The 12,030-nt window shown below is 47.2% G+C and overlaps 1 protein-coding gene across 2 annotated transcripts in view; it reads right to left on the minus strand.

The window, feature by feature from the left end:
- Nucleotides 1-12,030, minus strand: part of DOCK1 (dedicator of cytokinesis 1) — a 618,254-nt gene that overhangs the window by 107,902 nt on the left and 498,322 nt on the right. For both annotated transcript variants that reach the window (XM_069101719.1, XM_069101718.1), the window contains exon 32: nt 11,232-11,290. In XM_069101719.1, the coding sequence (XP_068957820.1) occupies nt 11,232-11,290 (59 nt within the window). The remainder of the gene's footprint in view (nt 1-11,231; nt 11,291-12,030) is intronic.

A 12,030-nucleotide genomic window follows, 5' to 3' on the forward strand; every position in this document is an offset into this window, starting at 1 on the left:
AGGAAGCATAGAGGCGAGAGACCCTCCCAATGGGCAACAGAGTCTCTGTTTCTGCCTTAGCTTTTTCACTTTCTAACCCAGGCCCTTAATTCCTGGGCCTGGCCCTTTCTTACCTGTGAGACCTTGGGTAGGGCCCTTCTCCCCTGCCCCTCATACCTCAGTTTCTTCCTCTGTTAAATGAGTGGATTGCATTGGATGACCTTGAAGGTACCTTCCAGTTCTCAACTGGTGGATCTGAAATGCTTGTTCAATTGAATTGGTTTAGTTAATGACAGTTAGTTACTGTGGACAAACTGTTGAATTAGGGCTCAGTTTCCTGTCTGCAAGAGGAAGAGGATGAATAAGAAAACCCAAAACATTCCTTCTGGCTATAGCCTGGGGCTGACTGGGAAGAAAACCCTTTGCAAACTCGATGATGTGGGCAATGTGAAGTGTTACAGGAACATGCAAACCCAGACCGAGGGTCTACCACTTCATCAGAAAGGGAATTCTTGGTGTAGAACTCCCTCCTCGAATCGGGGGGGAGGGGGGAGGGGGTGGGGCTGTAACCTTTATAGACCTCAGTAGGTATGGCGAGAATTGGGTTAAGCTCAGAGAGTGCCTTGCCCAGGAATCTATCAGGTTTGAACCCAAGGGATCCTGATCAAGAGGTAGCCTGGGCTAAAAGGAAGAGAACTCACCCAGGAGTCAGGACGACATGGGTTTGAGTCCTGCCTCATACCTAATCCTGGAGTCAGAAAGACCTGAGTTCAAATCCAGCTTTAGACACTAGCTGTGTGACCCTGGGCAGGCCACTTCACCCTGTTTGCCCCAGGTTCCTCATCTGTAAAATGGGTCTAATAATAGCATCTACCTCCCAGGGTTGTGGTGAGCATCCAGTGAGATCATCTTTGTAAAACACTTAGCAAAATGCTAGGCTCAAAGGAGGTGTCTAATAAATACTTGATCTCCTCCCAACAGTGAGTCTTCAGCTTCCTCTCTAAAGGCAGACTGCTTCCTGGGATAGTCTGAAAGCCGCCATCCCATGCAGTTATGGCTCCTTCACGCCAAGGTCCCCAAAGCAGGACAAACATCTTTGCCTTCCTCTGTGGCTGGCCCAGCAGGGGAGCCTAACTTCTCATCTGCATGGTCTCATCCCCATGCTTCTGGCCTTTCTGGGGCACAGGGAAAAAGGCACTGACCAGGTTCCAGTGCCACCTGTGTAACCTCCTGACTGACTGTGCGCCTTTGGGCAAATCACTTAACCTCCTGGGCCTTGGTTTGTGCATCTGTAAAATGGGGAGGGGGGTTTAGATCATTGGGAACTGATGGGACTGGGGTACAACTTGCCATTGGCAGACAACAACAAGCTGGAAAAGTCTGTGGCATTCCTGAGTGTGACCCAAGGCAGCAGAGAAGAGAGCTTCCTAGGGAGAAAGGACTCAGCTTTTTTTTTTTTTTAATTTTTTTAAGCAATCGGGGTGTAAGAATTTCGCTAAGGTTTTACAGGCCCAGTATTTCTTGGTGTTGTGCTGAGGGTCCGAGCCCGGGAATCAATCTCCAGGTCATCCCAACACTGGAGCCGGTACTCTTACTCGCTGAGCCACCTGGCCGCCCCAGGACTCAGCTTTTAAGAAAGTCTGGCTCTTATTTTTTTTTCTCTCTGAACTTTAGGGCAGCAGTTGGAGAAGGAATTTCTTAGCTAAATACATATATTTAAAAAAAAAAACCAATTTTATTTCCCTTTAAATCTATAAAACAAGAAAACATAATAAATGCAATTGTTAAAAATGAATTATTCTGGAATATTCTTTTATTAACATAGGTAATTGGGGTATTTTCCTGGGTCTATCAATATTCCTTGGATATTGGAACCTAAGAGAGAATGACAAAAGTGAAGGATTTATTTTTATGTGTTATTATGTATCATTTAGGTAAAAAAAAAAATCTAGAGGTAATCAAGAATGCAAACTCGGCCATTCACAAGCCCCAAAGTGTCAGATAAATCTCATTATCTATAAGCTGGTTCTCATGGATCACACTTACATGACTCCATTTTTCCACAGGTGAAAATTTAAAAATGTAACCTTCAGTGGAAGAAACCTGACTAGACCTGAAATCCCATTTACAACTTTTTAGAAATCATTCATATTTTATCTAAGGCCAATAAAGACGTGACCAGACTCATTCCCACTGCATATCCCCCTCTCTGATACTTAGTATTTCTGAAAGGCATGTAAGTACTGCAAAGCATTCTTTTAAAAAATGCAGCCAGCTCAGGCTCTCGGGGACCTTTTTCTGGTAGGCTGCTTTAGAGGTGTCAGGGATAATGTTTCAGGAAGGGGTGAGAGTGATGGAGTTATTCAGCAGCCTCTATGTCTGGGACCCCATGCTGTCCACCCACTGCAAAGAGATTTTATTGTTCTGAGCTCAGCGATACAGACCAGGCAGGAACAAGGAGGTCTGCAGTTCTAGAGGTAGAGAAAACAGAGGCCCTCCTGGAATTCCCAGCTGTGATTTAGAGGAGACTCTGAGGTTCCCCAGGCTCGATGAAAGGTGGGCACTTTGGTGTCAACTGAGAAGGGTGAGGAAATCCCCCTGGAGCCTCTCTGTCCTGGACATCTGACCTGAGGAGCCCACTGCCTTTCTAGTACATCTCATAAACTCAGGTTGGAATCACCAGGGACCAATATAACTTCTTCAGACAAAGGGACAGCTTTCTCCCCAAGGGCCAAGGGGCTCTGTTGGACAGCAAGGGCACTAAGATCAGAGCACCCCTAGGCTTTGGGTGCCACCCATGCCCTGCCAATTCCCACCCCTCAGACTGGCAGACACATAATGTTCTTCAAGCTATAGCCCTGACCCTTAGCCAGAAACTGACCTACTGGGTGGCAGCAGTGGCTAGTGTCTAAATGAGCAGTATCACCAAGGGTCTGGCTCATCCTCCTTGCTCAAGCAGCCCTGGGCAGTGATGGGGGAACACATCGAGTGAACCCAGATCCCAGGCACAGTCAGAGGGCACTGAGAAACACACTCCAGAAGCTACTTCCAACTGTGCAGTTCTCCCAGCTGTTTCTATCAAGCTGTCTCCCCTTCCTCCCCCATCTCCCTTCGGTCTAGAACCCCCAGCTTTTGATGAGGCTCAGCTCTGGGACAAGCCCCCCTTCTGTACGGGGTGCTTTGTGGGACAAGCCCCCCTTCTGTATGGGGTGCTTTGTGGGACAAGCTCCCCCTTCTGTACTTGGTGCTTTGTGAACCTCCCCCACTCCAGCTGGGAGGACTCTCTTTCTCTTCAAATTACTCTGTCATTTAAAACCAGAGGTTTGGTGAGCTGGGGGGAACTGAGGTTATCAGTTCCATTCCCCTAACAAACATGGAGGGACCTGCCTTGAGGAAGAGAAGCCTTGATGTTGGGGAAAGAGGCAGAGGATGTGTGCTCAATATCTAACAGAGCTCCTGGTGAAAGGGCCTCGCTGTGTTCCACCAGGTCCCCGAGGGCAGAATGGAGATCAATATTGCAGAGACCCGAGTTTGAGTCAGGAAAACTTCCTGAGTGTCCCTGGGTAGAATGGACTCCTTCAGATGAGGTGGAAAACCCCTCTTTGGATAAGCCTGTGTTGAGGCTGATGTAGACGGGAATTTTATTCGTGTACAGATGTGCTAGATGGCCCCCCTGGTCCCCACCAACTCTGAAATCCTGTGAGTCTGCCCAAGATCACACAGGTAGGAAATGGGGGCTCATGGGTCTGACTCAGAACTCAGGGCTCTGTGTCCCTCCCCTACCCCCTGGCAAGATCCCAGAATCCTGGTCTTAAGGCTGGAAGGGGGCCCTTAGTTAAACATCTCCTAAGAGTCTGAGGCCAGATTTAAACCCACCAAAGTCAAATGGTCTCTCTCCAAACTACACAATGTAAGTGCCTGGAGGACACAGACTTTTATCCTTATAAGACTTCCCTTTCCTGTCGTAGGGTACAGTAGGTGCTTAAAATTAATGTGTGTTGAATTAGAACTGAATTGACCATTTGGAAGCCCCACCTCCCTCCCTGTGCATCCTGACACCCCCCCCCCCCCTGCCCATTTTGCAATAATTCTGCGGATAAAGATCTTTCTACCTGCAGATTTGTTATGGCCCAGTCTCATCTATTATATTGACTGCCCTGCTCTGTAATGAACAAAATGTAAATTGAGGCAGCTTCTGGGTGAGCCTGCACTCCTGCTCTGATAAATAACCACGGAGGGGTAAATAACGATATTGGTTTTCATTTCAGCAGAGTGGCCGCCTTGGATTTCCCCTTTTAGACTCAAAATGTAGCAGGCTAAGAACGGGAAGCAGACTCTTCTCTCCCTGGTACCCCCATTAAAGTGAGCAGAACCTCCTGGCAGCAGCTGCCAAATCCCTGGTCCAGGGGAGGGGGGTGGGCTGGCTTCTCCTGGGACATTTTTTCCATCACGTGATAATGGCTGAAAATATGTGACCAAAAAACCCAATCCCCACTAGCATTTGGTGGTGGGTTCTGCACTAGGGGTAGGTGATGACCAGTTTGCAAGATGATCAAAGAGCCACCTCATATTTTCATTTTCCTGGCACCACCAGTACTGGATCAATTTACCAATGTTTCCCAACCAAAATCCCTTAAAAAAAAAAACCCTACAGTTTTGGGGGAAAACAGGCTGTATTCATCTCAGGAAATGGAGATATGCTGTCATAAAACTCAGCCTTGTCAATGGTTCCAGGAGCCAGGCAGACTCTAGAGCTCAGGCGCAGAGGCTTCTTTGGGTGGCCTTCCTTAGGTTTACTCTCAGCTAAAGAAATCTGCCCTCCCTTCTTCTCCAGGGTCGATGGCCAGGGAGGTGGCTAGCCAGGTGCCCACATTCATTACCACTGAAAATGGAGAGTTTGATAATTCCATGAAACCAAGTCAGAGCATGGTTTTCTTCCCCCTCTGTCAGGACCTTTTTAACTGGTATTCCTAAATTGCTGAACTTTCCATTAGCCAGGCAATTATTTCGATTTGATCTTGGGTGACTCTAGCTTCCTAATTCAATTCCACAAATTTATAAAGGCACCTCCTTTTGAGCAAAGCCCACTGGCACCAGGTTTTGAGAATACAAAGACAAAAAGGCGCCTGGTGTTCTCTCCCTCTTCCCTGCTTCCCTTCCCTCCCTGCCCCTGGTGAAAATGTGGACAGAAGTAAGTGAACACAAAGCAGACACAGAGGAATTTTATGAAGCAAAGGGCATTAACACCTGGGAGGGCCTGAAAGGCCCATGTGCTGGGAGGCACCTGGGCCACCCACCAAAGGAAGAGAGGCCTTCTTCCACAGTTTTGTATTTTATCTTGGAGGTGGTAGGGAGTCCCTTATGACTTTTGAGTAGAGAAGAGACATGGTCAAGATCTGGGTTTGGAAAATACTAAACCGGCAGCTGTGAGCCTTCCACCAGTGCCTGGGTCAGGGTTCTAGGGCCCTGTTCCTTGGTCATCATATTCAGATTAGAAACAAGAAGAAATGCGAAATCTTCCATTTTAGGGACAGCCTTTAGGTGGCAAATGAGAAGTCTCTATCACTTGACTTCCTCCTTATTTGGAAGAACCATAGATAATATTAAGAGAGCCAAGGGCTCTGAAAAATATTCCAATTTCTGATTTTGGTGTGGAGATATATAAAAGCCCAAATGTGTTGCAAGAGGAAACCATATCAGTGGCTCTATGAAGCTACATCATGAATGAAATAAACCCCTCTTTTCTGAGGCCCTTCAACTAGTCTAACATCAATCCCTAACCTAATGCAGAGATGATGCTGAGTTCTTGAAGTCTAGACCAGGGACAGGGACATTCTGGAAGGGCTAAGCAGCTGAGAAGCTTCCAGGACAGAATGGAATTTGGCACAAGGCTGTCTAGCAAACATGGGAAAGGCACACCTCCAGCATCTAGGTGGCGAGCTCTTTGGCCATGGTGACCCCAGAAAAATGGCTGATTGGCCCCAACGGAGGGATTCCCAGGGGTCCCCCAGATTCTAGGGCCTGGGGCTTCCTGCACTGCCCACCAATGAGCTTCCATACCTCAAGAACCCCCTCAAACACAGATGTTTCCGGACCTATCCTCTCATTTACTTTCTCGAGGAGGCTGAAATTGTATTAATGCTGTATAGTGTATTGACTCCAAGAGTTGCTGACCTTGGTTTTGTGATCCAATCTCACAACCTCCCTACTTTTCTCACTTTAACCACACTATGGTATCCTTAGTTATCCCAAATAAAATAAAATAAAGAGTCCCCCAATGATGGGAAAATTCTCAGAATGTTAATTTCCTTTCATTTTAAAACTTGGTCTTTGACAATGAAGGACAAATAACAAAACCAATGTACACTCTTTTTTTTTTGGAGGGGTAAGGTAGGGCAATAGGAGTTAAAGGTCACAGGGCTAGTAAATGTTAAGTGTCTGAGGCCAGATTTGAACTCAGGTCCTCCTGACTCCAGGGCCAGAGTGCTATTCACTGCGCCACCTAGCCACCTGACCAATGTACACTCTTAAGAAAAGGTGGGGGTGTCTCGACATTAACCAGTGAAGGAGTCTGAGAATCACTGCTTACTCCTTTGAGTAGGCATGGCGGACAGACAGAGCAAACTGGGAGCTCCACTGAGGCATGGGAGAGGGTAGCTCTGCTGGGGCTTTGGTTCCCACCTGCCCGTCCAATGCAGACTAAATCTGAGTAGCTACAAACCCTGGATCACACCCAGAGGTGCAGCAATCGGGCCGGACAGCATTCTCAGCCTGGCCTCCAGGTGTTTGGGCAAAGACATATGGCTCCTTTCTGGCAGAAAGCCTGCTTGGCTGGCTTCACCAACAGCCCTTTGAGGCAAGTGACAAATGTGCCAATCCAACCCCACTTAGGCAGAGACAGATAAAACAAAATTAAACCTTAATGGACCTCTCACTCATCTTAGGAGTTTACAGAAAAGATGGCACATCAGTCATGAAGTCAGAGACACAGCTGGAAAGAGCAAAGGGCTCATTTCTTCCTGTCCTCTTCTTGGAGCTGATGAAAGGGAGTCTCCAAGAAGGTAAAGGACCTGACAAGGGTCACCCAGGGGCTTCATAAGGGAGCCAGAAATGGAGGAAGCCTTTTGGCTGCATAGCTAGCATTCACACCATCTTACCATACCTCAGCCACACTTAGAGCTCCCCGGGGAGCGCAAGTCAGAAGGCCACATCCATCAGGTTACTGGGGAGCCAGGGATGCCCCAGAGGCTGATCAACCCCCAGGGTCCAGGGTCCAGAAAATCAAATGATCAACAACCATTTGGGAGTCATGCCTTTCCGGCCAGATACTTGGAGGCAAAAATGAAGCAATCCCTGCCCTCAGGAGATCTCAGTTTTACACAGGGGCTCATCACCAAAAAGCCTGACTCCCACTTTGCCCAATTTCAGTCCCGGGGCTTCTAGAAAGGCAGAGTAGCAAGTGAGCTGGCTCTGATTCCACTTCTGACAGTCAGTCAATATACACTGATTAAGCACCCACCTCGTGGCAGACACTGTGCTAATCACCGAGGTCATAAAAGAAGGCAAAAGACATCCCCCGCCCTCAAGTAACTCAGAATCTAACAGGGGAGACAACTAGTAAACACATGCCCAGACAGATTTTATAGAGGATTAGGAGGAAATAGAGAGAGAAAGCACGAGGGCTAAGAGGCATTAGAAAAGGGTCTAATAGGCCACTCTGGGCTATAAAAGTGTGCATACCCTCTGACCCAGCAATACCACTTCTAGGGCTGTATCCCAAAGAAATCATACACGTGGGAGGAGGACCCATATGCTCAAAAATATTTATACTGGCTCTTTTTGTGATGGCAAAGAATTGGAAATCAAGGGGATGCCCATCACTTGGGGAATGGCTAAACAAGTTGTGGTCTATGAATGTAATGGAACACTACTGTGCTCTAAGAAATGAGGAGCAGACGGACTTCCTAACACGCTGGAAAGACTTATCTGAATGGAGGCGAGTGAGGAGAGCAGAACCAGGAGAACACTGCATGTAGTTACTTTGATAGACTGGACTCCTCTCAGCAATGCAAGGCAATAAGACAACTCCAAGAGACTCATGATGGAAAAGGCCATCCACATCCAGAGAAAGAACTACAGTCTGAATGCAGATGGAAGCAGACTATTTTCTCTTTTTTGTTTTGTTCCTTCTTTCTTATTGTTAATGCCATTGGTTTTAATCCTTCTTTACAACTTGACTAATGTTTAATGTGAAGGTATATGTAGAATCTGTATCGGATTGCATGCCACCATATTGGGGAGGGGGATTTGGAACTCAAAAGCTGGTGGAACTGAATGTTGTAAACTAAAAGTAAATAAATAAATATAAATAAAAAAAAAAGAAAACGGTTCCTGTTAAAGGTGGGATTTCAATTGGGATTTTCAGGAAGGAAGCCAGAAAGGTGAAATGAGTATGGAGAACATTACAAGCACTGGAGAGAGCCAGAGAAAATATCCAGTGCTGAGAAATGTAGTGTTTGTAAATGTTTGTAAAAGAGCCAAGATGCCAGGGTCACTGGACTAAATAGAAAGAGAGAGAGAAGGAGGGAGGGAGGTAGGAAGGAAGGAAGGAAGGAAAGAAGGAAGGAAGGAAGGAAGGAAGGAAGGAAGGAAGGAAGGAAGGAAGGAAGGAGAGAAAGAGGGAGGAAGAGGGAGGGGGGAGGAAGGAAAGAAGGAAGAAAGGAAGGAAAAGAGAGAAAATGGAACGATCTGCGGATCGTTCCATGAGAGAGAGAGAGAGAGAGAGAGAGAGAGAGAGAGAGAGACTAGAAGGCTAAATGTTGTAACAGAATGTGATTGATTGAAAGTGGGTAAGGAAGAGAGTGAAGTAACACCTCGTAATGGCACTGACCCCCATGACTACTTGTGTTTCATCATGAACTCAAGTCTCTTAAGAATTCTGAATCTCAGTTTCCTTCTCTGTAAAACAGCAGCTGCTGTAAGGATCAGTGAGATAACATGTAAATTGTTTGGCAAACCTTAATGGGCTCTAGAAATGTCAGCTCTTACTATGACAATACCCAGCTGACTAAGTACAAGATGAGGGAAGTGCTGCAGAAAATGGATCATCTGGGAAGGAGCCACTTTGGAACCCATGGGTAGAAGCTGATTCTTGTTCTTAACCAGCTAAACGTCTACAATCAGCCTTTGATGAAAACGAGGAGCTTGGACTAAATCACCTTTATGTCCTTTTGGATTTCTAGCCTTTGAGAATTTTCTGAATCCACCGGATCATTTTAGATTTGGTTGCCATTTCTAATGTATTAGAAGGTCAAAATGTTGGACCTGGAAGAGAGCCTGGGGAAGGCTGTGTCTTCTGCCATCATTCTTGCCAAGGGGTCCCTCAGGAGTTTCCTGGAACCTCCAGTGTGAGGGAAGCAATGAAGCCATCCATTCCCTCTGGACTTGCCTTTGTTGGAAACTCCTTCCTGACACCAAGCCTCTACCTCCCTTCTAGAAATTTCCTCCCATTGCTCCAGGCTTTGCCCTCTGAGGCCAGACTGAATGCCTCTAAACATGCTTTGATGGGAGTCTATAAATACTAGTAGAAAGCTATCTTCCCCACCCTAGACCTCCAAACTGGAGTCAAAGAGGGAGGAAGGAAACAAGCATTTATTAAGCACCTACTCTGTACTAGGCACCCTCCAATTATGATGACATCTGATCTCACTACCCTGGGAGGTAGGTAGCCCATTTTACAGATGAGATAAGAAGCACACAGAGGTTAAGGGGCTTGCCCAGGGTCACCCATCTGGTAAGGGTTTGAGGCTGCCTTTGAACTTGGGTCTTCCAGGCCCTGTGCACTGTGGAGCGTCCAGCACCTTCAGGAGGGACAGGGAGGCTACCTCGGCTCCTAGTAGTAAGAAGATATGTCCCAGGCGGGTGTTTTGTCTCCTACTCATTTCTGGAAAGTAAGAGAAGGAAAGCAGTGTTTTGGGAACACGGAGGATGAAAAGGGCAATGCCATCTACTGTGTGATTAAGCCAAATGTCTCATGCAAAGAGCAGATCTCGCTGTAGCTGGGACTTGGAACTTGGCTACTGTGGATTAAGTGGTCGAGAGTCCTAGACTCGAAGTCTGGCTGGAGTAAAGGGGGATGGTGGAAGGGCTTTGGAGTCAAGCCAGAATTCATGGTGAGAGGACAGAGTAAAAACCCTAAGAAAGGGTGGCCTTTGGACCTGGACATTCTGAAGACTGGGTCTGCAAAAGCCCAAGATGAAGGGGCAGAAAATATTTAAAAGGGAAGAAAACCTACTGTAAAAATTTAGGCCAAGATGAAGAGAATATACACAATGGCCCCCAGGAAAGGGGGGGGGAAGAAACATTTATGAAACACCTACTATGTGCTGGGTACTGAGCTCAGTGCTTTCAGCACATTCATACAGTGCTTACTGTGTTTGGGGACTACTCTGCACCCTATACAACTGTTATCTCATTTGAGCCTCACAACAACCCTGGAGGCTGGTGCTACTGTTAACCCCATTTGACAGATGAGACAACTGAAGCAAATACAAGTGAAGTGACTTGCCCAGGGTCACACAGTTAGGAAGTATCTGAAGTCGAATTTGAACTCAAGGCTTCCTGCCTTGAGGTCCAGTGCTCTGACCACTGCACTACCAGATTGCTCAGAAGTGAACATAGTTCTGGACAGATGGAGCAGAAGGACATGCCCTGCACATTTTTCAATCTGTCACTCAAACCACATTCTTTTTTCTTGTATTTTGGCTTCAGCAGCTCAGTCCCTGAAAATAGCTTGGTTACAATAAATATATGGCAGATGGAGCCCTGGGTCTGGAGGGAGAGGACTGCAGCTCAGTACCAGGCTTATCGTCTGGGTGTCCTTGGGCAAGTCACTGCACGTTCCTGGGTCTCTGGCTCCCTGTGTGAAAATGAGAATGCTGAACTAGTTCTTGAGCAAAGATCTCAGGAAGACGGATAATTTTGGGCAACAAAGACTTAGAGCTTGCTCCAGGGAGGAGTGCCTTCATGCAGGGCTCATCCTGGGGTTCACCTGAGTCGCAGAGAAAGTTGGTGTTCTAACCAACTGGCCTCACTGAACTTCTTGCGACTTCCATGAAAAATACCATTGAGGTCATTCATGATGGATGTGTTTACTCAATGGATCCGTCCATCATTCAGTTCACAACCACTTGGTAACATCTAGGACTAGACAGACGCCGGGAGGCCCAGGCCCGGGGGAGTCAGATACTCACCTAGGTTGTACCACATGTCCCTGATTTCAAAGCCAATCTGCCTCCTCATGTCACCATACCTGGGAAAGGGAATAAAAAGAAATTGATCATACCCATGGCCTTACGGGGGGACAGCAGATAAGAAAGCGGGCTTTTGGAAATGAGATGCATCAGAGGGCCTGCCTGCACTAGGCTTTTCCTGGCTCAAGGGAAGGGGGCAGGGGGTGGGGGTGGGGAGCACTGGAGAGAAATCCACCCAGCCCAGGGACTATCTCCTTCCTTCTCCATCAACTACATCATGGGCTCACCTTCCATTGGGGATATGGGGGTGGATGCTGAGAGGAATGAAATTCTTTGGTCTCCGGTGGCTGGGGAAGGAGCCCATCACATCTTTCCAGCCTAGGGGTAGAGGGGGTGTGGATATTTCCTGGCTGTGCTGTGAGCAGGGAGACTGTGCCTGAAGCTTCCCTGCTTTCACCCCTCTCCTCAGGAAGCCCCCATTTCAGCCTTCCACCATAGCATGCAAGTGAGAGGCCAGAATCCCTGAGGGGGAAGGGCTGAGTACCTGCTGCCAATACCCAATAATGGGGGGGGGGGGCAAGGTAAATGAAGACTAAATCTCCTCCCAGTGGAAAGGGAGAGGTATTTGTTTCACAAGTAAACAGAATCTGATGCTTCAGAGGCTAAAACCTCCATTAGCATGTGAGCAATTCTGCTCTCCCCACCTCCACCTTTTTGCCTCAGGAAACAAAACCCTGATTATATTAAAAATAATAATTTGCAAAAATTTTCCTATGCCACCAGAGCTCAGCAGTTGTGC

This window comes from Petaurus breviceps, unplaced genomic scaffold (assembly GCF_028583685.1).
Source record: "Petaurus breviceps papuanus isolate PSGF00001 unplaced genomic scaffold, PetGlider_PUasm1.0 490, whole genome shotgun sequence".
Taxonomy (NCBI): Eukaryota; Metazoa; Chordata; class Mammalia; order Diprotodontia; family Petauridae; genus Petaurus; species Petaurus breviceps.